Here is a 26,419-nt window from a genome sequence, read left to right on the forward strand (position 1 = left end):
AAAAGTAGGATAAATGCTCGGCGTCTATGCTGCGCAGATAATAGACACAGTGTCGAAGTAGCCTCACTGATCAAAGCTTGCGCCGGTGCTTGTGCCGTCGGCAATGGTCAAGGTCGTCTAGAATCTTATACTAGATGGTCGAGCTCCGTGCGAACCCATGCGACCGAAGGCAACCATGCTCAAGCAGGTGAGCCAGACACAACATGAGCTATATTTGTTCTTCAGTTCAAATATCTTGAATTGCTGCAGGCGCAGGTAGATTAGCGGTTGCCATTGCTGGACGTTTCTGACGTCACCTGTTTTTGCTAAACGTTTCCACGGTGAAGCGTGATTACGAGTGTAGAATGCCGTGGGTCAGAGGTCAGCTCCTGATTGCTAGGTTGCGATTGATAACAAGGCAGACGCGTACTTTGGATGAGTTAGCAAGGGCGTTCGTTGCAAGTCGTCGAATTAGGCTCGGCAAGATGCGAAGTCGCCCCTTGATCCCGGTCCGGCCCCGCGATTTGGGTTGGATGCAGCTTAGGGAATGCCCTGTGTTCTGTCCCGGACCAACCTTGCCATCAACCATTCAATTCCCGTGGATGGTTCTGCGGCTTGTTGCAGATCATTTCCCCTTGGCCAGGGGCAGATAGCCACGGAAGCGCCCAACCGAAGCATACCAGCCAGTCCGCATGTCGGCCAGGCCTCGAAATCAACTTAGGCCGTAAACTTGGCGAGACATATCTCAGCGTTTGCTGAAATCGTCAGACGCTCACGGGCAGCTGCATGCTATCGGGGGACATGAACGCATATCCTCGAAGGAGAAATAGGCGCAATTCAAAGTAATCAGTGCTGGCGAGCGAGAACCATGGCAAGACTTCAACTAATCTCAGTGTCGCTAGGGTTGCATCAGACTCGGGTCACTGATCACCGGTGATCCCTGCCTGTGAAGTTGCGGTCTCCACGCGTCCCCGCAGTTCTCATGTTCGGGCAAGCGTTCAAAGAACCAAGGATAGAACTGAGCGAAGCCTCTCTCTCTCTCCGCGATTCTGTCTCCGGGGTGTACAGGCTGGTATTCAGGGCTTGCTCGAAAACTAGTCTGGACCCAAGCGCTCGAAATCAAGCGTGTGCGATTTCTTCTATCATCATCCGAGACTCGGGCTGCGACCATGCCGACATCATCAAATAGACAAGACTTGAGGCGTAAGCAATTGCTCTTGCGCTGGTAGCAAATCAGCTGGACAGAGTGTCTGTATATATCAGAAGCTTCCTTGGTCCAGGGAAAGTAATCTCTGTGGTAAAGTCGAAGCTTCATGAACGTGCTAATTGCCACCATTTGAACTAAAAAAACTCGAACATTTCCGAGAACCTTGGCTGCATTTAAACCCCAATATAGCAGATTGGAACAATGCAGACAGTTGCGTAGTGCGAAAACCTGGCAATTCCCGTTATCACATAGTGGCGCGGTCTACCTTGAAGTGACAGCGGGAGGCGGTTGAGTTGTGTTCAGACTTCTCACACACCCTCTCCTCTGAGACGCAACTCTCGGATCTCCAGGCTCGAAAGCATTGACATCCTGACAGACGTCCTACATGCCAAGGATCATTGCAGATCAACCCGTGAGTCGCCGCCTAGATTTGTGCCTGACATCAATGGCAATGTATAGAAGCAGGCTTGCCCCAGGAGAAAGCCTTTGCGGGAAACCGCAATCCCATAACATCCATTGTGTGCTGGCGATGCCGTGTTTTATGTCGTCGTGAGTTTCTGTTCCGTTTGTCAAACACTCGACGAATCATTTCATTGAGGATGGAATAATCTGTGAACGAAAACTCGGATTCGTAAGCGTTACTGAGCTGATTCGCCAGTCAATCAGGTTTTCAAAACGTCGGACCATGCTAATTTTTGGCCTCTAGGAATTTCTTGGTTCCTCACAAATCAGTCAATGCAGCATCTACACGGGGGCATCGACGTTTGACGGGGCTGGCTTACTGAAGATGACTCAAGGCTCCTGGAACTCGGCCGAATAGTGGTGGACTCGGAAGAATCGTCGGTCATCGTGCTCTGGGAGCGGTAGGGACATAATCGCACGCGAGAAGTGGGGCGTGACGGTGTGTCGGGGCGATGATGCGTAGGTTGAGCGCCAAACGTGCTCGCCCATCGGTGGATCAACCACATTTTAGGAGACGGAAGAGCAGAGATCGAAAGGCTGTGATTGCGATTGGCGGGCTTAGGGCGAGATTGTGGGACGAGCTCCCCTGGTGGTGCTTTGGGATGGCCGAGAATAGGGTGGCCCGAGACTTCGGATGAATGTGATGAAATACCAAACTCTGGGCTCGGCAGCGACATTTGAGACAGCGTATCAGCTCTTGTGAACAACGTAGGCCGTATGAGTCGTTTCGAACAGTCTTGGAGGCGTATGGGGCTGAAGTCTTTTCTACCAAGCACCATAGTTGAAGTGGTCGGCAAGGAGCTCCAGACCGTCGAACCATCAACCCCTGTTCAGGAACTGCGATTGATAGCAGAGCCACGGCTGGCCTGGAACTTTCTCCCTAAGTGGCCCATGCTGCTGTCTCCAAATAATTACAGATATTTTGTCGTAGAGCTATATTTGGAAACAGAGGCGTGAGGCTGTCATAGAATATCGTGCTGGTATGGCTGGAGGTTCGATTGACGGACATAACGTCCAGATAAGGTAGGAAATTGCATTGGGCACAGGGTAGCCAATAAACAACGTTCAACTCAACAACATCATTTCTTCTTTCGTCTCGTGATTCATTCGAAGTTTTGTGGGAGACCGATGAAAAAAAAGGCGAGCAACGGGGGAGAAAATGGCCGATGTCGAGACACGCCGTGAGCAGTTTGTTTGAGAGCAGAATGGATGGAGGTTGAGTTTGGGTGTGAGGGTGTCACTAGAGAAAAAAATTGTTAGCAGGAGAAGGTATCGGTACTTCTTGCTCTTTTAGGCTACCGAAGCTAAGAAGGCCCACAAGCCAATGAGAACGAACATAGTGGAGAAGACCCCGCCTTGGCATCGTCGCAAACTCCACCCATGCGCAAGTTGCCGAAGGGGCGTTCCCTGATATTCCGTATCAGCTCCTTCTCCTGGCCTTAGCAGAATGTCTCGCGTGATACCGCAACCTTCTGCTAACGCAGTCTTAGGCCAGAATGTGGCCGGTTGCCCGTCTCACCAGGGTGTAACCAGGCTTTCAGGCCCTCCGGAAGGCGCAACAAAAAGTCACGGCCGTCCGCCTCCTACATCTTGGCACGAGCCAAGTCTACTTCCCATTCATGCACAACATGCTCTCGTTTCGCCGCAGTATCGCGAAGACTTATTCGTAACACCCTCCCTGCTTGAAGCGTCTGAAGATCCCACGCAAACCTTCTCGCTGCCAGTCTATAACATCGCCCGTGCCGCCTTGATCCCCTCATCTTGGCAAATCCATCTGAAGGACCAGGACGCTCTATCTCTCACTTCCCATCTTAAATAATAACTGACTCCACGGCCGGGACTGGAGCCTGGTAAAACCGTACATAATACACACCGTCACTCTCTTAATATTCGATTGTTTACCAGTTCTCGTACGCCAGCGTCGACCGCTTCGCCACGATATTCGCAAAAATGGACAGCTTTCTCATGGCAAGACACGGTGGCGATGACCACGGAGCGACAGGAACAGCAACTGCTTCGGATGCTATGCCGGGAATGGATATGGGATCCGGCACGATGAACGATACCCACGGCTCGACTGGCTCAAGCATGAGCATGATGATGATGACCATCTTCCAGACCAGTCTGAAGACTCCTCTCTACACCGAGGCCTGGACCCCGAACAGCGTTGGCACTTACGCCGCCACGTGCATCTTCCTCATCTTCTTGGCCTTCGGTCTTCGCAGCATGCTCGCTCTCAAGTCTATTCAGGAGAAGCGATGGTTGGACAAGGACTTCAAGCGCCGCTACGTGAGCGTTAACGGCAAGCTCGGCATGGCAGGAAAGATGTCAACGGACAGCATGGCAAAGCAAATGGTACTTTCCGAGAACGGCCTCGAGGAGAACGTCACTGTCGTTCAGAAGGGACATGGCATTTGGAGGCCCTGGAGATTCTCCGTTGATCCTGTTCGTGCTGTGATTGACACTGCCATTGCCGGAGTTGGGTATCTTCTGTACGTGTTCTTTTTCTCGCTGCTTACTTTTGAAACATCTACTAACAATTCATAGGATGTTGGCTGTCATGACAATGAACGTTGGTTACTTGCTGTCAGTTCTCGGCGGCGTCTTCCTGGGCAGTCTCGCTGTTGGCCGTTTTGCCACTATGGGCGAGCACTAGTGAATTATCAGCAGCAGTTATGGAGACGATACCGACTAGAACGATCTCCTCAATTCACTTGCTGTTGTATGATGCGGTGACTCTAGTGATGGACGGATGCTGGATCATGGCAAATAGACACGAGGAATGCGACCACGAAGGAATGGACACCGCTACAATCAACAAACTTTTTTTTTCTGTCCTTTTTTTTTTTCTTCTTTTTTTGGAACCGCATGCGAAGGAAACTACCAGGCTACTTCCGGCTGGAGATTACGCTCGCTGTGTTGTGCTGCACGAAGCAACGTTTGTACACTCAGTGGCAGCCTGCGGTTGTCAAAATTCAAGCAGCTACGATCGATAGTAGTGAAGCTGTGTGTACAGATTCGGTACTCAATATGGGGTTCCGTCCTTCTCGTCTCTTGTGGTCTCGTGGTGATAGCGCGGCAAGTACATGTACAAGGGTGACTAGTGCCGTTCCTGGCTCGTGCAGAAACCTTCTCAAACTCCCTCAGCCCGTCGCCTCCGTCCCCCGCTTCCTGCGAGGTTCGAGTGAGACATACCAAGCCACCAAGCAAGTCTTCCTTACCGTCGCTGCCTTCGTTGCTGTGCCACATCACCTAAGCCGTCTACTCGACCTCTTCCCCTTTCGTCCAAGTCAAGCCTTCGAATACCAAATGAGTCGAGCCCAAAAGGAGCCGCATGTCGACCTGTCCGCCACGCTCGGCCAGAGATGCAACTGGAGGTGGCTATAGCCTATCAGCCCTCAGATTCTGCCCCTACGAAAGTGTATCACTAAGCAGCCAGACAGGCTCACATGCTGGCAGAGGTCCAATTCGGGGGGATGCAACCCAGGACGAACGATAAGATCAGCAGCCCGACCATGTTTTCTGGGACTGCATCAATAGTCGACTGTACACCCAATCACATGTTTTGCGAGTACGGATACGTTCTTATTGTTGATCAACAGGCATCCTCCCTTCGCGCTCTGGCGTCTCGAGTCGCGGTGCCAGATGCGACGTCACCCAGCGTGGCATGGCAGCCCTGAGCATGTGGAGTGTTTCCCCCAATTCCGCACTCTTCGAAGAACCCGTCCTTCCACGAAGCTTGTTTCTGCCCGTTTCATCTGAACAGCTCCCCTCCAGACTGACCTCGAAGTTTCACTGCTCCGATGCTCCGTTCCAGTCAAATTTGGTTCCTGGCCATCTTGCAGAGGGGTACGGCAACTTCCACATGGGACGGACAAAATGAATCGATGCTCTACCTCGACGAACTCTTCTCTACAGCAGAGCTTTGAATGGCCAAGACAATGACGAGGTTGCCGCATGTCTACCGGCGTTACTAGCACCAGTGTCAGAAACCGAGAGACAAGCAAGATATATTTGCACCACCAACTCCGACTGAAGGCTGTGTTTGGATGTCACAACACAAACTTGAATAGTCCGATACAACATAAGTCAGTTGAACCCTGCCATCCGTTGCATCTTAACCACCACGCTCCAATCGGGTCATGATTCACTACAAAGACGACAACAGACGACGGGAGCGCCGTGGCTGTGCGGGGCTTTCGCTTTACCCGGAGTCCACGATATCTGTGCCTGAACCCGGAGATGGGGAATCATTAGCAAGGAGACGCGGCTCAACTCCGAGCACTGTGCAATACAAAGCGACCATCCTCGAGCCTCGGGACTTTGTGGGTGTCACTTCTTTCTGAACGTCTCGAAGAGGAGTAGTTAGGACGATGTAAAGTTCTTGATTGTCCGGACTAACGAGAGCTCAGCCTAGGCTCACTACCAGAGGACGAGTACTATCAAGAACGGGACTCCGAGTAGAGGAGGGCGCGGAGACAATCCTGGACACCATTTTCTCAAACGCCAGCAGAATCAGTCCATCATTTGCAGTGTCCGACGATACCACAGAGCCCTAGACCACCAGGAAACGAACGTGGCGAGTCCATATATCAGCCGGAAGCTTGCCACACCTCTTACTGGCCCAACCGCCGGCGAAGTCTCCCGTAATCCTGGAAATGACCTCGGGACCGGCATCCAGTCCAGTCGAGGTAACGGGCCCTTGGGACTCGGCATTCAACCCTGTATGCAGCGTCCTAGAGGTCGCCGACCCTGTCAATTCAAAATCAATCTCTTCCTCGTCCATCCTTGTCGACGGACTACAGAGACAGAGGGCTGGGCTGATATCCAAGTTTGACCCATGTACAGCCTTCTGTGCCGTTGCCGAGATTACGGAGACGATCAAGCCAGTTGCATAGCTGCTCGGCCAAGGTCGGAAGAGCTTCAGAAAATGGTCTACCTAAATCTAGATCCGATCACGTCTGACCACATTGAAACCGCAGCGGACCGGTTCGCCGCAAATCCCGTTAAGGTCGCCAGGCCCAAAAAGGCAACGAGCTGTCCCTGCTCACGTCCAAATCTAGACAGGACCTTCTCCACCAAAAACAACAGAGATACATTTGCCGGAAAACCTCACAGCTAGATCCGCGTCTTTCCAAATATGTCAACTTTACCCCGCTGTAAAAAGGTCAAAAGAAAAGAGTTGAAGCACGCAGATGCGCATGTGACACATCAAAGACTTGATGAGTCTCACTCTCCCGATCAGTCGAATACAACTCCTCCGATCGACCCCGCTAGTTGCACACTGTATCCCCAGAAACGATTCAAGTCAAGTTTGCCAGATGAGAGAGACCGACAACGATGATGAGATGGCTGTGAACCTCATCTTCATCAACAGCCCAGCCAAGAGGGTTGTGCATCGTCCTTCGCGCCAAGTCTACGGGCTGGTCTCCTCTTCGACTCCCCGCTGGACCCCCGCTACCGGCGCCGTCGCCAAAGCCGCGCTGAGGACGTGCACCACCTCATTAGTAACAACGAGCGAAACATGAGGGCGGGCAATGCAGGCAGTACCCGTAGGTCCACAACCACTGTCAGTCCGCGCCCAGCAGTTAGGTTGCGCCGGCCGTGCCACGGGCGGGTCTATCGTTCACCGAATCACAACACGCGAGAAGGCCAAAAGCAGCATACGAATCTCTCACTCTGCCCCTTGCATCCCGAGTTCCCGCCATCCATGAGTCTGCAGTGAGTTTAGTCGCCCGTGAATGGAACCAGAGATCCGCTGTTCGACCTAATCAGGCAAAAGTTGTCGGCGGGCTATTTCAACCGCATACCAATGCGACGACAACATCCACAGTTTTGCAATGACAAGAACAAGAATAAGAGAGTGCATGTCGACAAATTAACCTCTGTCAATCAAGTGCGGTCTGGAACCTACTACCCTACATCTTCCACCCCTCCCCTCGGACGTCAAACTGTCAACAAGTTTACCAAGCAAGCAAGCAACCGGACGGTAGGGGTTGGCTCGTTCGTACTCGATGCCCGCCCGAGCTTGAATTAATTAGGAAATTCCAAGGAGAAATGACACAACCATTTGTATGGGCAGGACAGAAGCCAAAATCTGTTGCGAAAACCTTGCCCACCGCTTGACAACCAAGCTTCGCGCGACCTTATGCTGTCGGGCAGCTGTCAAAAAACGACCCGGGCTTTCTTCCTTTCTTCCTCCCCCCCCCCCTCCTCCTCACCACCACCATCGTGGTAGGTAGTGTAGCTTGTTTGCCAGCACCTCTTTGTGCCTGTCTTTTTTTTTTTTTTTGTCTTTCCCCTTCTTTCGTGTGTCTCGCATTCCAGCTTTAGAGTTCAGTCACTTGTCATGTCACCGTGACGGCACACCACACACTTTTACGTATGCCGCCACGGACAACTGCGCACTGCCGAACCAACCCAAACCAAAGCCGAGTCTAAATTTTTGTTTGCTTGTTCGAGTCCGCAAACGGAATCGTTCGAGGACGGACGGACGGACGCGGGGAACGGAGGAAGGAAAAGTCGAAAGATCTGAAAATGTGTAAGCAACGGACAGAAAAAGTCTCTCCTAGTCTCGACGGAAACAACCCACCACTTTTCACTTCGGATCAATCCTCGCATGATTGGCCAATAGTACGACGACCTATCTGCGCCTTCTCCTTCGACTACCTAGGATTCGATGCTCTAGGAGTATAGTGCATAGATATTGTAGACCTTTCAGATAAGCATCACTTCACAGAACTCGGCGCGTAAATTACAATTCTTCTTATAACGTTTTCACAACATTAGCAATTCGTCAGGTCCTGTCTTTCTAGTCGTGGTAATTTCTGGTAGGAAGACGGGGGGAAAGGAGGAGGAATAATAATCGCAAAAGGGGGGCGCGCACGCGGATATAACTATCATACAAGGTGTATAGAGACATTTCATCCTCTCCATATTCTTAAAACTCATCTTGCGTTCTTCATCACTTCCTTTTTCCCATGAATCGGTGCATCCCCGGGCTCTCGGTGCCTGCTTATTCCCCTGTATCCCAGACTGAGACCGCGCCTGACAACAACGACAACGATGACAGCGAACAGGAACGGAAAGTGTACGGTGTGAATGTAGCTTTTTGTTGATTTGCCCAGGGCCGGGGGGTATCGTGCCGAGTCCTACGGAGAAACAGAGCCCAAAAGACATTTCCTCGCAGAGCAGCGTAGTGAGAGATTACGGGTTCTGGAGCGGACCGAGTTGGTCGCGCGACGTCTCTCTGTTCCCTCGTTGATCCTCGACTTTAATGAAATCATCACAGTCCATTCCAAAAAAGATGTGCCTGCCCCAGCCGTGAGAATGTCGTGCTCTCGTGCTGAAAAAGGACCTTCCCCCTCCCGCGCCGGAAATCCCCCCACCCTGCTTCCGCAAGACATAGCTTTCTCCAACCACACAACTCTCCCCTACCGCCACTGGAGAAGAAGGAAAAAAGAACGAAAACGAAAATGGCCAACGATGCCATACAAACTCGCGTCCACAGACGGCAAGCCGCCTGTCGCGAGGCACAGACGTGCCGCGCTCAATGAGACCGCCGCCGTCGTAATGCCACCCATACCCCATGTCTCCTGATCGCATGCTCCTCAGTGTCTCCATGTCTCTCGTTATGTTCCCCCGTGTCTTCCCCAGCTAGACAGCATTAAAATCCGCTCCGCGATAACGGTATCGCACAATAACTGTTTTCCTTGAAAATTAAAGTCCAAGGACGGCCAAGTTGTGAGATGCCGGCGGAGTCGTAATAGCAAAAGGGAAATTGGGATCAAGAGAAATAAAAAGAAAACGTAGTGGAATGAGATGCAGCAATTATTCACACCGAATTGTAACGCCAAACTACCAGAGCCTCATCGCCGGGTGAAGAAATGACGAATGCCGGCGACTGAGGTCTGGGAGATGCAGGATGTGTGTCTGGTATCAACGGGAAATGCAAAAGTCACGATGAACTTGGCGATCATGACTGATGCGACGTGTGCTGGGGAAGACCAGACTGCGGCGGCATAGCGTAGCCACCACCCCGTTGTTGTTGCTGGACGTAACTCTGGTAGGCGAGCGCCTGAGAAGGGTCCATGCCGACGTTGGACATGTAGTTAGGAGGCATGTGAGGTTGAGGCATACCCTGGCGTCCAGCCTGAGGGGGCAGGTGCTGTTGAGGAGGCTCTTCGGGCGAGTCAACCTGGTTCGAGTCGTCGACGCCGTTCTCGCCGCCTTGGGATGGCTCGGGTGCATTCAGGCATGCCTGTATCGAGAGTCAGAATTGTCCTTCTTTTTCTTTGTAATTTTGCGTTGGTTCAAGCAGAAAGCGCATACCTGAATCAAGTTCTTGCCCTCAGCCTTAGTGACAAGAGGTTGCAACTTTGGTGTCGTGAAGGTGTAGACGAGACCTGTCTCGGAAACAACAAGGAGGAGCACTTGGGTGCCAGTGAGGACAGAAAGCTCATAAGCCTAATGGACATTCTGGTCAGCATTTTGAACAAGTAAAAATCGGGCTGGTGCAGGCAGCAGCAAGTTTCCGTGGAGGATTGCTTCGACTCGGTTGGAGATAGAGGAACGATTGGAATTGTCAACGTACCTTCTTCATGATACCAGCCTTGCGCTTGGAAAATGTAATGTGACGACGAGACTTGTCGTTGATGAACTTGATCTCAATCTTGCGACGCTCGCGGCCGCCCTTCTCGTCATCATCATCGTCGTCGTCGGCGGTGCTGGGACGTTGGCGCTTGACGCCTCTGTTCTCGGCGACGCTGCCGTTGCCAACCTGCGACTCGTCGAGGTCGGTAGGCGAGGTCTGGTCGTGTTGATCGGTGATGTCGGCCATTGTGGACAAGTGCGCGGGTGTTGGATGGTATCACAAGGCAGTAAAAGGTAAAAAACGGTGGAGAAACTGCTTTGAGCGTGGTGCCGATTGATCTATACTTGATCAGGGTGGATGAGCTCTTGCTGTGTGTAGCTTGAATGTTGTCGCAGAAGGAGGCAGGTCGGAACGGGAGGTAACCTGTATTGAGTCTGGTGCGGAGCGGATGCGGTGCCTTGCGTGTGGTGGAGGTGGGAAGGCAGGTAAGGTTGACTGATTGAGAAAGATGGCAGGTAGGAGAGTTGAGTTGGTAGGGTAGGTGGTAGGTAGGTGGGTAGGTTACGCGGGCGACTGATAGCGCGGTTGCGTGTGTAGTAGTACCTTTTTTGTTTTTTTTCCCCTGCCGACCAACGGAAGCGAGGAATTTGCTGATTTAATTTTTTATTTGCTTTGTTTGACTTTTGGAGCTTCCGTGCCTGACATGCACTTGTTGCTTGTCGGTAGCCACAGCGGATAGCGGACAGGCTGAATGAAGATTTGTCCCAAATAGTCAATAGTCGACGGCGACTATTTTTCTGACAGGCGGCGCGGGCGCGGTGGATGGATGGTTTGGTGGTGGAAGGAAGCTGGTCTTTTTTGGAGACAAGCACAAGGTAGCGTGGCGGCAGCAGGTGGGAGTGGTGGTGGTGGTTGTGGTTTGTTCGCAGCGGAAAGCGGGAAGGCTTGGCCTGGCGAAACGAACTGGCTGCGGTGCGGGTTATGAGCCGAGCGGATTTGTGTAGGTATTTCTGCGGAGATGCGTGGTGCGATGGGGTGGCCGCGCAGAAAAAGGAAAAAACGCGACTCGAGTGAGAAACTTGGGTCGGGGGTAGTGGGAGAAAGAGTCGAGGTCACTCGGCGGTTTTTGGGGGGATCCCTTTTTTGACGGGGGGAGAAGGCCGAGAAGAGAGACTGGGGGTAACCTGAGAGGGGGGGCAGGAGGGAAAGGTAAGGCCGAGAGTCCAGAGCCAGAGAGAGACGTTGGACCAAGGGTCAGTTGTCAGGCAAGACCGGGTCAGGTCAGGTACCGAGTGGATGAGGGTGAGGGTGAAGGGTGAGATGGTTGGGATGTCGTATCTCTCTCGTCCGGATTTCAATGGAATCCACGGAGCCGAAGAACGGGTTCTTGGACGCCCCCCAGAAAAGAACAGAAGAAGAAAAAAAGGGGATAAGAGGAGACGGGTATGGGTATGGATACAGATAGGTTCTCGATGAGGTATCGGGGCGGCTTGACGTACGTCGTTGGTGGTTCAAGCGATTTCCCCTGCTCTCGAAAACAAGCAACAAGTGTCAGTTGGGGAAAAGCAGCTCGATTGAGGATAAGGTGAAAGGGAACTGCGGAGTGAATGAAAAGAGGATAGCGAGGTGGTAGCACGGGCTGCGGCCATGACCAGACAGTTTAAGGAAAAACGAAAGGCGGGGGGGTGGCGGTCTTGGGCTGCCTGGGCCCTCTTCTACTCGAGTACATGGTACGGACTTCTCAGAGACGCGACGGGGGCCCTTGGGGGTGCGACCAGGGTGTCAAGTGCTAGCTGGGTTGTAGAGTACAGTGCGCGCTACAAAGATACAAAGATACCTTTCCATCTTTTCTAACCTCGACTTCCATGCCCGGGGCATGCCGCTATGGAGCGAAGGGGGGAGGAAGAGGGAGAAGAAGAAGACGAAGAAGGATGACCGGGGTGCAGAGGTACCTTTGAGGGGGTGTGTGCGTGGTTGGTGGGTGGGAGTGCCAATGTCGCGGTGCGCGTACGGAGTATGGTAGGTACGGATTACCAAAGGTGCCTACGGACACCTCAGTTGTTTGGAGCTCTGAAATGTGAGGTGTTCCATGGATGGATGCCGACGGAGACTCCCTCAGGTGGAGCGGAGAGAGAAAGGGCAGATATGTGGGCTATTCTCTCGGAATTCTACTTTGAACGGAACATCAATTGATGATATCTGGTTGTGCGGGTACCTTAGTAAATTGATACGCGCTCTCTTTTTCTCCCTCTCCCAAAGGAAGGCAGGATGCAAGTGCTGATGCCTTTCTTACATTTCGATGAGAAAATTTGACCAAGTGGAATAAAGGGTGTGGATGTATGCCAAGGTACTTCATTACATCTTACATAGTATGTGCGTGTGTGTGAGAGAGAGTTGTCGAGAGGAAAGAGCACAAAAGTTAAACGGGCGGGTGAAGAATAGACAGGCAGCGGGAAGACTGGACGGAAACTGTGTTGACGGAAGTCAAGCATGAGGCGACAACCAACGACACCGGTTTGTACCTTAGACGTCTCAGGAAGAGAAGTCCCACCAAGGTACCTTATCTTACATCTCTCGGAAACCCGAGTTACATTGCAAGAACGATGGTCCACGGGGACAGAAAGAAACAATCGCACTCCAGAGGAAGTCCATAGGAAGGAACGAGGAACAACGAGGTTAGCAATCACAGGCAGGCACAGGCTTCCGCAACTACCTTGCTCTTTCCATCGGCGGGGTTGGTCCACTGACTTCTGGTTTCCTTCCTGCTCAAATTGTGAGCCTGGTGGTGACTGCTGAAGTGAGGTGGTGGGTGGTGCCTGTTCGAAGAGGAGGAAAGTGGAGCCGTCCAAAGTGACTTCCACCCTCTCCTTCTGTTTCTCTTCCTCCTCCTTCTTGGTCCTGCCCCAAAACCTCATTTCTATCTTTCCCTCTCTCTCTCTTCCTCTCTCCATCTTATTACCTCATGTAACTTACCTGACCTTCCCATTCAATACTCCCAAGGTCACGTAAGCGCAATTGAACCCGGGCAACATGCTCGCCCCTTCCTTCGTTCTTCTCTCTTCTTGCTTCATATCACCCTCCTACGGAACGGAACTTGTACCATGATGCTCGAAAAAGGCGCAGAGTGACGACAATTAAAGGATCCAATCCCCTTTCCAAGTACTCCTAGGCCCCCCAGTAGATAACTAAGGCACACGAGATGAGAAAGATATACTAGCACACACCCACCTGCAGCCGACCAGGGAAGAAGGTTTGACTTCCAGCAGCACAAGCGCAACTACGGATACACTACGACGCTTGCACCATCCTCGACCTCCACCATACCATTGGGAGATGAGAGGTACATATCCCGATACCTTGCCTACCTTACCTTGAGGTACCCAAGTATTACCGACTGCATCAACCCTCCCCGCCCATCTACTCAATGACCTTGACAGGCTTCCCCCTCTCTCAGCAACATGCCATCGTTCATCGCCATCGTCCACCCTCTAGCTCCTCTATCTGTACATCTGAATAGGAGACTTGGATATCGTCCACTAGGACAATGCTAGCGACAGATATCCTTTTACGCCAAGAGATAGCCCTGCTTGCAAGCCATACTGCTAGGTTGCGTCCCGCCCACGGCCATGGGTCCTGTCGGTCAGGACGCGGCCGACCGGACCAGTCCAGTCCAGTCCAGTGAGAACCTGGACTGCCATGCCTCGAGAGCTACAGTATGTGAGCCTGTAAGGTCTACGGCGGCGCGGCCTGCCAGGTCTTCCAATCCCATGGTTAGTTTCTGCACCTCGTGACTTGACTTTGCCAGTATCTCCATGTCTCTCCTCAAGCCCTCTTCCCTCGGTACGTACACTCGACAAATGTCGGGCTACGGCGGCTTTGCATCGTTGTGATGACTACCTAGCATGCGACACTGCAGAAGTGCAGATTGACATCTCTCTTCTTGGGTCCTGGCTTGCCTGTGTAATAACGGGTAGGCGATCCAGAACCAGGGCCAACATCGACGCCGTTGTCGTAGCCATTGCCGCAATAACCAACCGCCTGGTTCAATTGCTGAACCTGCTGGCGATCCCTTCTCTCTTCAATCTCGCGCCAAAACGTCTGCAGCTCATGTACCTGACTTGTCCGGTTTGGGATACGCTGCTGTTCCCTACCGACGGCTCGTTGGATTGTTCTTTCGAGGGCCGAGCTAACGCATAGCAGAGCCTAGGCGTCGCCGTGGACGTCCTGTCAGAACTTAGAACCTTCGCACCGACGCTGTCAAAGCCTTCTTCGCTGCCTTCGATCGCTTGCGGCTTGGTTCTCACGGCTTTGGGGCTTGAGCCATTGCGTTCCTCCTCCTCCTCCTCCTCCTCATGCCTCGGGTGCACACACTGCTGCCTTCATCTGGCGACTATCAGCCTTTCTGGGCCAGTCCCTGCAGAATGAAGAATCATGTCAGCAAACACCAGCCATTTCTTTGGACCCTCGATTGCTAACGCCTATCCTTTTCTCACTGCACTGTGCCCCTCAATCTTAGCTCCCTCATCCTAGGTCCGGGCTGCCAGTGGAATCCATGGGAAATAAGCGATCCAGGTATTCCACATTGTAGCACAGTCGGCGGCGCCATGGCTGTCTAAACGGTGGTCAAAGCATCGTGGTTTGCGGCTTTCGGCTGCATTGCGAGATAGGGCGGGAGGAGAAGCAGGGGAAAAGGGGCGAAATGTTGCTTACAACGTGCCAAACGACGGGACTCAGGGAGAGCCTAGGAAAGACCCTCTTTCGAAATGAACTCCCGCCCTCGATTGTCAAGACACGAGAAAGCACCACGCGTGCTGCGTGCAGCGTGCAATATTGAATGAGCGCGCCAACGAAAAATAATTAATGATTCTTGGGTCCTGTGGGGTGGCTCCTGCCTTGATGATTGGGACCCGTGGAGAATTGAGGGATCGGGAAAAGCGCCCAGTGCGACGAGTGTGCAGGGTACAAGATCGAATCCCTGCTGCTTACCGCGACTAGCGGTATCAAGGACCTCGGCTGGTCTTGGTTCTGTCTCCCGTCGCTTTTTGGCATCTTCGATCGGCCCGCCTGTTGTTTGGCTGCGTTCAGCTGGTGAAGATACCTACGGTGCCGGCTCATCGATGAGAATGAATGCCAACGTCGAGTTGTCATGCCCACAGTCAGCCGGCCTGTCGAACCACAACCTGCGCGTAAGGCTTCCGAGCGGCCCTTGGTGCAGCTGGCAACGACGCTGGAGTCGTTGAAATGCGCAGTACACAACGCTTGCGCTGCACTGCACTCGGTTTGCAGGCGGGAGCATGTGGAACATTGAGACGCGGTTTGGCTTAGCGTCTTCCTGCTGCGCTCGGTGTAGGGGTGTTCCTAGATGGCCGCTGGAAGCTGATTTCCTGGTTTGGAGAGCTGCAAGCCTGCGAATCGACCGAGCTCATCTACGCCCATTCTTGAGCAGCGCTCTAGAAGCCTGCCTCAATCAGCACTGGCATGCCGTCCATAAAAGGAAAGTAGCTCATAGTTCTTTGACCTCAAGACAGACCATCACGCGTGCGCCCGAGAGAGGTTGCTGCTCAGCGGCGACGGCACCGTGAAGCGCAGCATAGTACATTAGCCGAGTGAGAGATGACAACTCAAGCAACCGTGAGGTCTCGCAGGATCTCAATAGACTATTGACGTCGATTGCTACCCCCCAAGGCTGGCCTCCTGTGAGTACTGGCCACAAAGACATCCGATGCGCGCCATGAGACGACTTTCATCATCTACCTAAGTTAGCAGTGCAAGGCCAACCTGACCAATCAGTGATTGGCGGAAATTGGCAATGGATTGGTATTGTGTGCGTGTATTACTCGACGGTGGGCTTCCATTCTCCTGGAAATCGATAGTGCTGGCCAGACCCAGCCGCGACTGGGACTTGGGGACTTCGATGTGGTTGTCCTGTCTCTCTTTCTCTCTGGACAGGTGGGTGTTCGTTCGTTCGCTTGCTCGGTCCAGGTGGATGCCCCACGCCGTCGCCGACCGAAATCAAACGACACGACACGGCGCGGGCATGGTAGTTGGGACAAGGGTCTGGTTGGTGGTTTGCTGGGAGGTGGATGGCAAAAAGACGCCGTCGCGCTGCGGCACAGCACACAGTGCTTCAGGCGCAGGCGTTCAATATGGGACGTGCTGTTGAGAACGTGGCCCCAGAGCGGAGACACACAGGGCAAGCTAAGGATGGATAGCGTGTGATTGCAGCGGCCACGGGTACGGAGCAAATGTCGTGAGCGTGGAGTCGAGGGTACTTTGTAGACTGTATCCGTCCATACTGCGGAGGATAGAAAGTACGAGCAGATATGTTACAGTCCCTGTCTGCTTGTTGATGGCTGCAACTCGAGACAAGAAAACACTGGGTCGATGCTGGTAGAGATTTCCGGGCTTCGGAGCGGATCTTGGAGGAGCACATGTTTGATGGGCAGACCGGGTTGTCAGGGCAGGCAAATGACAGGTCGAAGATGCGATTCTTTGCTCTGCTGCCGCGGCTATTGTACGGGTCCAAAGTGTTTCTTTGTACGAAGTCTAGTGGCACTGGAGCTTTGTGCCCGCCTCAAGTTGGAGAGCGGCGATTCCGTTGTGTATGTCTCGGAGTCGGAGAAGAGCGTATTAAGGTATTCGTGAGGTTGCATTGCGTTGCGCTGGGTCACGGACCTGAAGGCGGCAGCCGAGACAGGCGTGAGAACGAGAGCCGCGATTCTTTCCTGGAAGATGGATGGATCAACTGCCGTCGCAGACGTACGAGACAACGCGTGCTTATTCACACGTGGAGAGTATTCGGTAGGCATTCAGCTCGAATTGGTTGACGACAAAGAGATCTCAAAGCAACGCCCCAAGATGGCCAAGAGTCGAGCGGTGGGGAGAAAAGAAACGATGGCAGACGGGTTGAATCTTGATATGCGAGCTTTGACAGGGGCCGTCGTTCACCGGTCTGGCTCCCTGCTTGGGGCCTGGGGCAGGCCGCAGGGTGGTGGGATACGGCTGCTGGACATGGTCTCGTAATACATTGCTGTCCGTCGTCGTTCTTGACGAAAGGCGAAGTACGCGGCCATTGTTGAGTCTAGAATGCCGAGGTGCGAAGTCAAATCTCGGTACTAATCAAGCCTTTTTTCGACGTTGGATTGGAGTTGAAGAGGCTGACACGGGAAAGAAATCCAAGGAGGTCAAGACCAAGAACAAGGTGGGATGTCAGGCCTGACAAGGAAAGGCGCGCTGAAATTGACTTTTGTGCTCCCGAAGGAGAGATCTGGACGTTGCTCGATTCGTCCTGACAGCTTTGATGACAGCCTTTGGAGGACCAAGGACCTGGGGCAGATGGCTGGGCTTGCAAGGCTCGGCGGCGCGTGCTATGCTGGACGCGGCTTGGGCTGGGCTGAGCTGGGTCGGATTTACCGGTTTGCCGGGGGCCCATGACGAATGGAAGGTGATGGGGGGATTGGGACGCGGAGGGCCGGTGCGTCGTGCTCGAAGCCGTCCATTCAGAGTCAAGCCTGCCACGCTTTGGTCCATGACTTGAGAAGTTGTAACCTTGGACTCTTCGAGTGTCAAGACTCCAAAAGTCGATGTAAAAAAGAGTGCAGCTGCAGGCTGCAGCAGCGGGCGAGCCCCTCCCCTTCCCCTCCGCTCTCCCATGTTCCAATGTGCCCCCATGAAGTATGGGGCTGTGGAACGAAGCGGGGAGCAAGGGGGCCGAGATTGGTCCAAACCCATCCAAAAGAGCAGAGAAATCGATACGGACGGGGACATGGAGACACAAGCGTGGTCCGGAACAGGGGATATACGTATCTTTACCTACCTGACTGGGCAGGCAGGAGCTGCGGGTTTGCACGAAGAAAGGCAAGTGTCCACGGGAGGAGCAAGGCAGTGGCAGGGTACGTATCCGCCACCTCGCAGTTAAGGTACCTATGGTTCATCGTGCAACTCCGGGCTCACTCTCACTCATGGCGACATCAGGTCGGATACAAGGTACATTTTAACCCCCATGAGGTCGATGGCGTTTTGAACACGCGATGAGAAGCTGGGCAACACGACAATCGGCCATGGGTCTACACTACGGGCTACGGATAATGTGGCTACCCAGTTGGCTGTCATTACCTTTTCCCAGGACTCGACTAATACTACATAGTCAGTAATTGCTCATGAGCATTTGCTGGAGGATCGAGTACCTCAGGTAGAGCGAAGCAAGAGTGGACGCTATTCCCTATAAGGAAGTTAAGTCTAGATGTCTCCACACAGTGTACAATGTCTCAGAGGGTACTTCGTCAGCTACCCGTACGGGTACCCGAGCGAGACGAGGAAAAAATGTAGGGTAAATGAGAGAATCAATGTTCAATGTATTGTGTGCCGGGCTGCAGTCTGCATGTAAGGTATCGCTCGCTCTGCCTGCAGATGCATGCGGGCTAAGCTATTGGATTGATTCGCCTTTGCGACTTACCATGGAACTTACCGTCATAGCCCATCAGTAAGGTGAGAGCAGAGGCCACCAACATGTTTGGGAAAATGACATTCGAAGGGATGCCTCAAGACATGGCCAGATTATTTCCTTCACTAACAGCAGAGTCTCTATGAACACAATCTGCCAGGATCACGAGCAGGAGCTGCTTGCTCTTCCTGTTGCTTTCTTCTACCCCTGGCACATCACACGCGAGCATGCTGACTTGGTCCACTGGATCGGTTTCTTTGATCAAACGAACTCGGACTCCGGAGCGAGCAACAGAAGATGCGTGTTTGGTGTCAAGTCAGGGGGGACTTGGTCTGCTCCGTGGCCCGTTCATCATCGGGCCCGTTTCTTATCGAAAGTTGTTGTTCTGCAGCATCTCGCGGCAGTACGACTTCACACAAGACAAGCAAGCCCTAGGTACACTGGGAAGCCACACGAGATGAAGAGGAGCGGTGGTGGCGGCGGCGGCGGCGGCGGCGGCGGCAACACAGCATCGTGCAGAAAACGAATAATGTACTTCTCGGTCGTTGTCAACGATTTCCTTTCTCTTTCACGAAGCATCGCGACAGCAGACACCAGAACATGCGCACGGAGTACCATGCAGCTTAGATGCCTCACGCCCAGCATCGGCGTCAGTCAGCAATGGAAATGCCAGAGTGAGAGTCAGATCCAGGTCCCGGAGAGAACTGGCGAGCGGTTGCCGATCGAAGAACGCCTCCCCTTACCCTACCGCGCCTTCCCTGCAATTCCCCAGTCATAGTAAGTCTGTGTCTCTATGTCGCACCCCGTTGAGCCCAGTTCAACCGGATCTTTTCCGTGCACGTGACGATCCGATCCTCCACCCCGGTCTAACACTTGTCAGAGAAAACGGTGGCTCTTGCTTCGCCTGATTCACTCACCACTTGCCTGCGGCCTGCCTGCTTTCCAGACTCCAGTATCCTCTTTCCCTTCCTGCACCGTGTATGTTTGTGGTTTCCGAGGCTTCGACCGACCTTGCCTGCTCCACACCACCAAACCGCTCTGCCCGATGCACTCGGGGAGTCGGGGCTGCAACTGACACGGCGTTTCGTTTCGTTCGACAAATTATCTGACCTCAACCGTCTTTCCTACCGACCTGTTGGCGCTTGTCGCTCAAGTCCGGCTCTACCCTCTTCTTTGTACTCTCGCAAGCGGATAACCCGTACGTACTCGTTCGCATCCCGCCAGACTTGTCCGCAGGACGTTAGAGACCGTGCGTATGTGATGAGTTCGCGGCGCCTCGAACCGCGGTTCACACCCTCAACAACCTGGGGCACATGGGATCACTGCCGCTTTCGGTCTCCACGCAATATGACGGGATGGTTCGCAAGAGTCGCGTTCAACGGGGCAAGCGATACAGTCCAGCCTTGCGCTCGGTCGATGCTCTGAGCCCAAGTCAAGTTCGTTTCCGAATCCAGTGTACCTAAATGGGCGCGACTTTTATTGGTGTCGCTCGGAAGTCAACGGCTTGACGTAAATTGTATTTTGAGGGGTCGCACTCAAGTCTTTCAAGCCTGTTAGTCTGCGTAGACCAGATCTCGCAGCATTCCTCGGCCAAGGAATGGCTCTTGGTCTCTAGACTATCAAGGGCCAAATTCGGGAGGTAGCAGGCGGCTTCCATGGCGGATTCTCGTTTTCCCGCCTGGCAGTCGATGCAAGAGGAAGTCGTCCAGAAGCACAAGCTATTCGACGGCATGCCATCTCGCCGGTACCCCGGCCATAACGGTAGCTTCGTAACGACATGCTGACCATGTTGTGCCTAGGCTCCTACGATTCGCCGTTCCATGTACAAAACGGCTTGAACCAACAGTTCCCGGTTGAAGCAAATGCAATGGGATTTGGATTCCCATGTGATATTTCCAAGCAGTCAAGTGAATTGGAAAATGAAGGGGACTAAACTGATAGCACTGAAGAAAAGTGCCAGTGCAGTTTCCGGAGGCTTCACCGTTGTTGTTTCCCATCTAGAAGGACAACATCCTTTCTACTTCGTTTCCAGAGTATTCCTCCATGATTGCAACGCAAACACGGCTGAGAGCTCCACGGGGGTAGTGAAAACGATAACGCCTATAATGCAGATCTTATCCAGCCGCAATACGACATCGTCGGAATTTCATAGGCGTGCTAGACATGTTGGGCTGCCAAAGCTAGGCGACAAGAGTTCCGAGGGCATTTACTACTAGACCGGATACTAGGCATGGGTTCCGTATTGCTCTCGAATTCGACTCTGGAGCTCAACAAATCCAAGCGGCCGATGAGCCCCGCGAAGCATCGCCATTCACTGACCATTGGATATTTCTGCCCAGCAATGACGTTCTCGATGTCGTTGATTGCACAGCGTCCAATTCCAAAATGGTTAGTGGCCGATCTCACGAGCCCGGAATTCAGCGTTTATCGGCCGAACCACGTTCTTCGGCTCTAGCAAGTTCAAGCTTGGCATTCTGCCCTGTCAAACGTCTTTTGACTCCAAGGCTAGACGTCTTTGGGAAGCAGAGTGGAAGAGCTAGTAAAGTGTGTGCACTGTCGTCCTCGAGAGCTTGCTACTAGCGAGGGTGCCCCAAAAAAGGGATGTCAGCAAGGATATGCTATTTTTCTTTCTTTTCAAGAATGCCATGCTGCTTGTAAGGAACAACCGACTCGGACAGTCCTCCTCATTACAGTCCATGGGTATGAACGACTGTTCGGCGAAATTACCGCGGTATCTAGACCAACCTTCGCAGGAACGACGAAGTGGGATTGCAATTCTGGGCATCTAGATCGCTGCCACCATCATACATAGCCCACATCACGAAGCACGTCCTGTCACCCCGGCTGTCTAGGGACGAACAGCGCCCGCTCCACAAAGCTTCCTTCCTGCTCCAGCCTCCGAGCTTCAGCAGCCCCTCTCTCCTCTGAGTTCCCGCCCGCCCCGGTGTGACAAGAGAGATCCTGCTCAAGCTGCACCATATCACAAAGCCTTGGCTCGGCCTTCGCCTTCCGGCTTGCGGAGGTAAAATTGCCGCGAAGAAGTGAAAAGGCCGGCTGGTTCCACGTCCACGTCCATGTTCTACGTGCTGACAAACGTGATTTTGCTGGTTGGAAGGGGAGCTTTTTTGGCTTTCAGGGGAGAGGGGCCGGCCCACGGTTGGTGCTGGGACTAGAGGAAGACGCGTTTCTTTCGTGAAGTTGCTTAAACGCGCTTCGCGTCGCGTCAGGATTTCCTACAGCAAAGCCCAAGCCGATCTGAGGATAGTCTGTCTGGACGTGGATTATCTACTAGATGAAGCCGTTGTAGAAGTAATGGTAAGAACTTGCGAGGCAGAAGAGGCATTGGATTTGGGGAGTCGCTTTATTGGTCTTGTCTTGCGGCCACTTTGGGGGGAAATATCGAATCAATCATTCCGGAATTGCCATTCTGCTCAGACACATAAATGCCTTTGAGCTACCCTCTCTTGTTGTCATTACAGTCACCTTAGTTCTCACCAGTCTTGCCAAACTCATCCTACTTGCAGTGACAGTCTACTTCGGATTCGAGACCAGGCAGACTGTGATGAAGACTTGACTCGGGGCAGCAACACATCCTCCCCTCCCAATTGCCCCAGAATGCTACAATGTCATCGGTGTCTCTCAGAAACCCATGAGAAGTGCGGTCCAGACTCCAGGGGGGCGACATGGTATTCTCGAGCCAGATCTCCCCGGGCTGATGCCCCTCGTTCCCGGCGTCGGTCTTTGAGTTTGACCTAGTTCCGCCTCGGATCCAACGTCAAATCCGAGGAACACCGCGGATCGCGTGTGCCGGGGACAGGAGAGACTTCGCCACGCGGTATGCTGATTGACTTTTCCATGGTGTGATGTCGCTGGATGTATGTCGTCAACTATCATCTTTCTTTGTCTTTGTTGCCCTTTTTCTCCGGTTGAGAGAGGTGCCCTCTGGCGGACTCGATATAGTTCAATCTCGCTCGGGACGAACCGTTCGTACATGTATGCATTCAGCAGTCGGCCTTACACACATCCTTGACTGGAGCCAAGTCGGGTGGGATAACCCGCAGTCTAGGGATTTGAAACAAGTGCGCGTGGGAAGACTTAGTAATACTACGGTATATACGACTTGTGGTATTTGGCGCTCCAATGAGAATTTTCCTTTCATTTACCGGAAGATCCTGAGTTTGCATATTCAAGTGGGAATAAAGTCAAATCTCGAACCTTCTTGGTAACCTTATTTGAGTGCCATCGACCTATCCCCCATATGTGGTGCGAAGAACAAGGTAATCCTAAGCGGCGAGTGATTCCGATTACAGCTCATGAGAGTTGAGCATTATGAGATGTACAAAAACTGTTTACTCAAAGGCTGTGGGTGATGTGTCGATTTGCTTGGCCAATATTCTGAGGGCTGCCAGCCTTCGGATTCTCTCGTGTACAGTCTCTCGTCGAGTCTAACAGTATGGCAGAGACGTGTCAGAGCAGCTCCCAGCAATGAACTTCTGGTCGACCTTGGGCTTGTCTGCTTCAAAGAGTTGCGCCGATGGATCAAGAACACGATTGATGATATGAACGACGCCCTAGGACCCAAACTCCCGTTAGCACGATTGGTTCCGAACAGTTCGAATCGACACAAGTTGGAGATCTTGTTTCTTTTTGCAAAAAATCAGAACGCACATTGGTAACCCTCAAATCTCCCTCCGTCGCCGCCGCAACATCGTTCAACCACACCTGTCCATCCTTGACCTGCATGCCAACGTACAAGTACGACCCCGTCTGGATCCTGGTCGCAGTCTCGTTGAAGACACTCGTGAGAAGCTGCGAATTGGGCACGTAGTGGTGCTGCACCAGATTGCCGAGCCACCACTTACCCTTTGGCGTCGGCAAAAAGGTGTTGAAGTACTGTCCCGTGTTTTTCTCAAAGGCGGCGTTCGAGGGCGCGAAGAAGGTGAAGTTCCAGGTGGGGACGGTGTCGAACGCTTCCGTGAAGCCCGCGGATCCGTCGAGAACCTCGGCGAGCGTTGTCAGGTCGCTCCTAGATTTGATAAAGTCTAGGAGCGTTGTCGTGTCGGAGGTCTTTGGGGGCACGTAGGTACCCGCCGGTTTGGATATGTAAGAGAGCGGTTTCCTCTCTGCGGCGGTCACCGCTGATATCGTTCCGAGAGTGAAGATTCTCAACAAATTGATAAGCTTCATGTTTTATGTGAATAACAAGGTTTGTCAAAGTAGTGTCGGGAGGAAAAGAAGTAAGATTCAACGACACGAGAAGTGGCAGTCTTTTACCGGCAGATTCACATGGACCAATATACCATGCTAAGTGGACCACAACACTCGTTGTATTCAATTCATTCCAAGTTCACCGCGACTAACCAATGGTCACCGGGTCAGTCTCCCGGGCCGGATTCATGCCCCGATAGTTGTCCCGGAATGCGGGGAACACGATGGAAGATGATCCCCCGCAGATCGGATCTTTCCCCGGACGGGAAAGCTGCAGCGGAAATATCCTCCGGATGAAGTCGTATTTCTCTAGATGACAAGAGTTCATCGTTTTCCCGAAAGGCCCCTCAGCTGAGTGTAGACCTTGGTTTAAAAGGGAGACATAGCTTCCATGGCGTCTTGATTCAGTCAACGTGCATGAATCCCATACTTCCCTACAAGAGTCCACACCATGCGATCTTTGACGTTCCTCGCTATCTTTACCGCAGTTCCCTCTTCCCTAGGGGCCAGCAAGCCACAAATGGGTGAGAAAATTACCCGTCTCATAGAACTTGCAATCCAAAACTCAAAGTCAATGTCCTACTCACTTACATGTCCTCTGTTCCGAAATAGGTTGGAACTCGTGGAACACGTTCAAGCAGAATATCAACCAAACCCTGATTGAAGACACAGCAACAGCAATGGTAGAAAAGGGCCTAGCAAAGGCGGGATACAGCTACGTCGTCATGGATGAGGGCTGGCAGGCTCTCGAACGAGACGTCGAGGGCCGGCAGCAGCATAATGCTACCCGCTTCCCGTCTGGTATCTCGACACTGGCGGAGCACGTTCATACCCTAGGCCTCAAGATTGGTCTCTACAGGTACTGTTCTTACTTCCATGGATGCTTCTCATTCTGCCTCCCTCTTCTGCTTCTTTCCACTGGAAGAGGTCGAGCTGAAGAGCAGAAAGCGACTCGCGAAAACGAATGCTAACGAAAACCTAGTGACTCGGGAATCTTTGGCTGCGGCTTTACACCCGGCTCCTGGGGCTACGAAGAGCTCGATGCCCAAACCTACGCCGCCTGGGGCATAGACTATCTAAAGTACGACAACTGCGGCGGCTTCCACGCGGGTACGCACACCCAGCAGGAACGCTTCCAGACAATGTCGTCCGCCCTCCAGGCAACCGGTCACAAAATACTCTACAGTCTATGCCAGTGGGGCCACCAGTTCCCCTGGTATTGGGCGGACCAGGTCGGCGCTGGCTCATACCGTATGTCTGGCGACATTCACGCGCGGTTCGCGGAGGACAAGGCCAATATCTGCAAGACGGCGTACTGTCTTAACACCGGGTACGCCGGGGTGAGCGTGCTGACTATGATCCGGAAGATGAGAGAGATCTCGCCGTTCCAGGCAAAGGAGAGGGGTAGTTGGGCGGACATGGATATGTTGGAAGTAGGAGTCGGGTATAATCTCAGCGGAAAGATCGTGTACATGTCCGAGGTGGAGGAGCAGACGCACTTTTCGTTTTGGGCGGCGCTCAAGTCACCTCTCATCATCGGTGCCGACATCACGAAGATTCGGGATTCATCGTTAAGGATTCTACTCAATGAGGACATCATCGCCATCTCTCAGGATGAGAGGGGCGAAGCTGTGAAGTACTTGCCTAGGTTATCGAGGGAGGACGAGGTGCAGGTATGGGGAGGCGCCATCGAGACGGGAGCGTACCGGTACGTTGTCCTCGCCTTGAACTATGGGAGGAACAAGACGAGCATCGAGGTGCCGTGGAAGGAGGTTGAAGGGTTGGAGGAGTGTCCCGGTGGAGGGTTGAACGTGAAGGATGTATGGGCTGATGAGAATTCGGGGATCGTCAAGGAGAAGATCACTTTGGAAGGGGTGGCGGTAGGGCAGACCAAGGTTCTCTTGCTGTCTTGCTAGATATGCAGGAGGGTATCCTGGTAATTACATATCCGGCAGAGCTGCAACCAGTCCAAAATGAGCATCTGTGAGCCAACTCGTAGTTTAAACAATTAGATGGAGGTCTTCGGATGGGGCTTCATAGAAAGGAACAGAGTGTAAGTTTCTCATGTGTGTCTAGCCTTATTGATGCTTGTTTCATGTCTATATCTCGCTTGGACCGGATTGTCTTGAACTTGATAAAATCTAAGGCTTACAAGAAACAAACCAATCTCGAAGGTTGATGGAAAGAGGCGTGATCACAGACGGGTGAAAAAAAATCAGATTGAATTTGGTGACTGTATTAATCTCATTGTAGTAAGTCCCAGCCATGATCTTTGGTCTCCATGGGGAAAGCCTCAGTGATCGGCTTCCAACATGTTCGGGGAGCTAGAGGCCGAGGAAACGGCGATAGGGCTGGCATCAGCGGCAAGCCTCAGTGTCTATTTCGTGGAACATTACACTAGTCTTTGTGTAATCCAATAGATTGATCCTTCCAAGCGAGGTCCTCGTTCATCCTTGCATCCCGGGTGGCTCGGCACTCTCAACTCTCCTATACCGGAGTGCGGAGCAAGTTCCGGACAATCCTCCGG

General features: G+C 52.8%; 10 protein-coding genes across 10 annotated transcripts; 6 read left to right on the forward strand and 4 right to left on the reverse strand.

Moving 5' to 3' along the window:
• Positions 1-1,628: 1,628 nt before the first annotated feature.
• Positions 1,629-2,427, reverse strand: CCOS01_01382 (uncharacterized protein; the record flags this gene model as incomplete). Its single annotated transcript, XM_060449578.1, has 2 exons — positions 1,629-1,832; positions 1,969-2,427. 2 exons carry the CDS (start codon positions 2,425-2,427, stop codon positions 1,629-1,631), a joined length of 663 nt encoding a protein of 220 aa, XP_060321016.1.
• Positions 2,428-3,598: 1,171 nt separating this feature from the next.
• On the forward strand, positions 3,599-4,304 carry CCOS01_01383 (ctr copper transporter; the record flags this gene model as incomplete). The annotated part of the gene is made up of 2 exons (XM_060449579.1): positions 3,599-4,140; positions 4,196-4,304. The coding sequence occupies 2 exons, from the start codon at positions 3,599-3,601 to the stop codon at positions 4,302-4,304; spliced, it is 651 nt and encodes a 216-aa protein (XP_060321017.1).
• Positions 4,305-6,488: 2,184 nt separating this feature from the next.
• Positions 6,489-6,770, forward strand: CCOS01_01384 (uncharacterized protein; the record flags this gene model as incomplete). Its single annotated transcript, XM_060449580.1, has 1 exon — positions 6,489-6,770. The coding sequence occupies one exon, from the start codon at positions 6,489-6,491 to the stop codon at positions 6,768-6,770; it is 282 nt and encodes a 93-aa protein (XP_060321018.1).
• Positions 6,771-6,969: 199 nt separating this feature from the next.
• Positions 6,970-7,176, forward strand: CCOS01_01385 (uncharacterized protein; the record flags this gene model as incomplete). Its single annotated transcript, XM_060449581.1, has 1 exon — positions 6,970-7,176. One exon carries the CDS (start codon positions 6,970-6,972, stop codon positions 7,174-7,176), a length of 207 nt encoding a protein of 68 aa, XP_060321019.1.
• Positions 7,177-8,799: 1,623 nt separating this feature from the next.
• Positions 8,800-8,934, reverse strand: CCOS01_01386 (uncharacterized protein; the record flags this gene model as incomplete). The annotated part of the gene is made up of 1 exon (XM_060449582.1): positions 8,800-8,934. The coding sequence occupies one exon, from the start codon at positions 8,932-8,934 to the stop codon at positions 8,800-8,802; it is 135 nt and encodes a 44-aa protein (XP_060321020.1).
• Positions 8,935-9,623: 689 nt separating this feature from the next.
• Positions 9,624-10,487, reverse strand: CCOS01_01387 (SRF-type transcription factor; the record flags this gene model as incomplete). Its single annotated transcript, XM_060449583.1, has 3 exons — positions 9,624-9,908; positions 9,980-10,114; positions 10,242-10,487. The coding sequence occupies 3 exons, from the start codon at positions 10,485-10,487 to the stop codon at positions 9,624-9,626; spliced, it is 666 nt and encodes a 221-aa protein (XP_060321021.1).
• A 5,048-nt stretch (positions 10,488-15,535) lies between these two features.
• Positions 15,536-15,823, forward strand: CCOS01_01388 (uncharacterized protein; the record flags this gene model as incomplete). Its single annotated transcript, XM_060449584.1, has 1 exon — positions 15,536-15,823. The coding sequence occupies one exon, from the start codon at positions 15,536-15,538 to the stop codon at positions 15,821-15,823; it is 288 nt and encodes a 95-aa protein (XP_060321022.1).
• A 3,318-nt stretch (positions 15,824-19,141) lies between these two features.
• CCOS01_01389 (uncharacterized protein) lies at positions 19,142-19,462 on the forward strand (the record flags this gene model as incomplete). The annotated part of the gene is made up of 1 exon (XM_060449585.1): positions 19,142-19,462. One exon carries the CDS (start codon positions 19,142-19,144, stop codon positions 19,460-19,462), a length of 321 nt encoding a protein of 106 aa, XP_060321023.1.
• Positions 19,463-23,129: 3,667 nt separating this feature from the next.
• On the reverse strand, positions 23,130-23,871 carry CCOS01_01390 (uncharacterized protein; the record flags this gene model as incomplete). Its single annotated transcript, XM_060449586.1, has 2 exons — positions 23,130-23,255; positions 23,353-23,871. 2 exons carry the CDS (start codon positions 23,869-23,871, stop codon positions 23,130-23,132), a joined length of 645 nt encoding a protein of 214 aa, XP_060321024.1.
• Positions 23,872-24,343: 472 nt separating this feature from the next.
• On the forward strand, positions 24,344-25,808 carry CCOS01_01391 (alpha-galactosidase; the record flags this gene model as incomplete). The annotated part of the gene is made up of 3 exons (XM_060449587.1): positions 24,344-24,416; positions 24,505-24,751; positions 24,875-25,808. The coding sequence occupies 3 exons, from the start codon at positions 24,344-24,346 to the stop codon at positions 25,806-25,808; spliced, it is 1,254 nt and encodes a 417-aa protein (XP_060321025.1).
• Between the last annotated feature and the right edge of the window lie 611 nt (positions 25,809-26,419).

Source organism: Colletotrichum costaricense (genome assembly GCF_030867565.1).
Source record: "Colletotrichum costaricense strain IMI 309622 chromosome Unknown Scaffold_1.1, whole genome shotgun sequence".
NCBI lineage: Eukaryota > Fungi > Ascomycota > Sordariomycetes > Glomerellales > Glomerellaceae > Colletotrichum > Colletotrichum costaricense.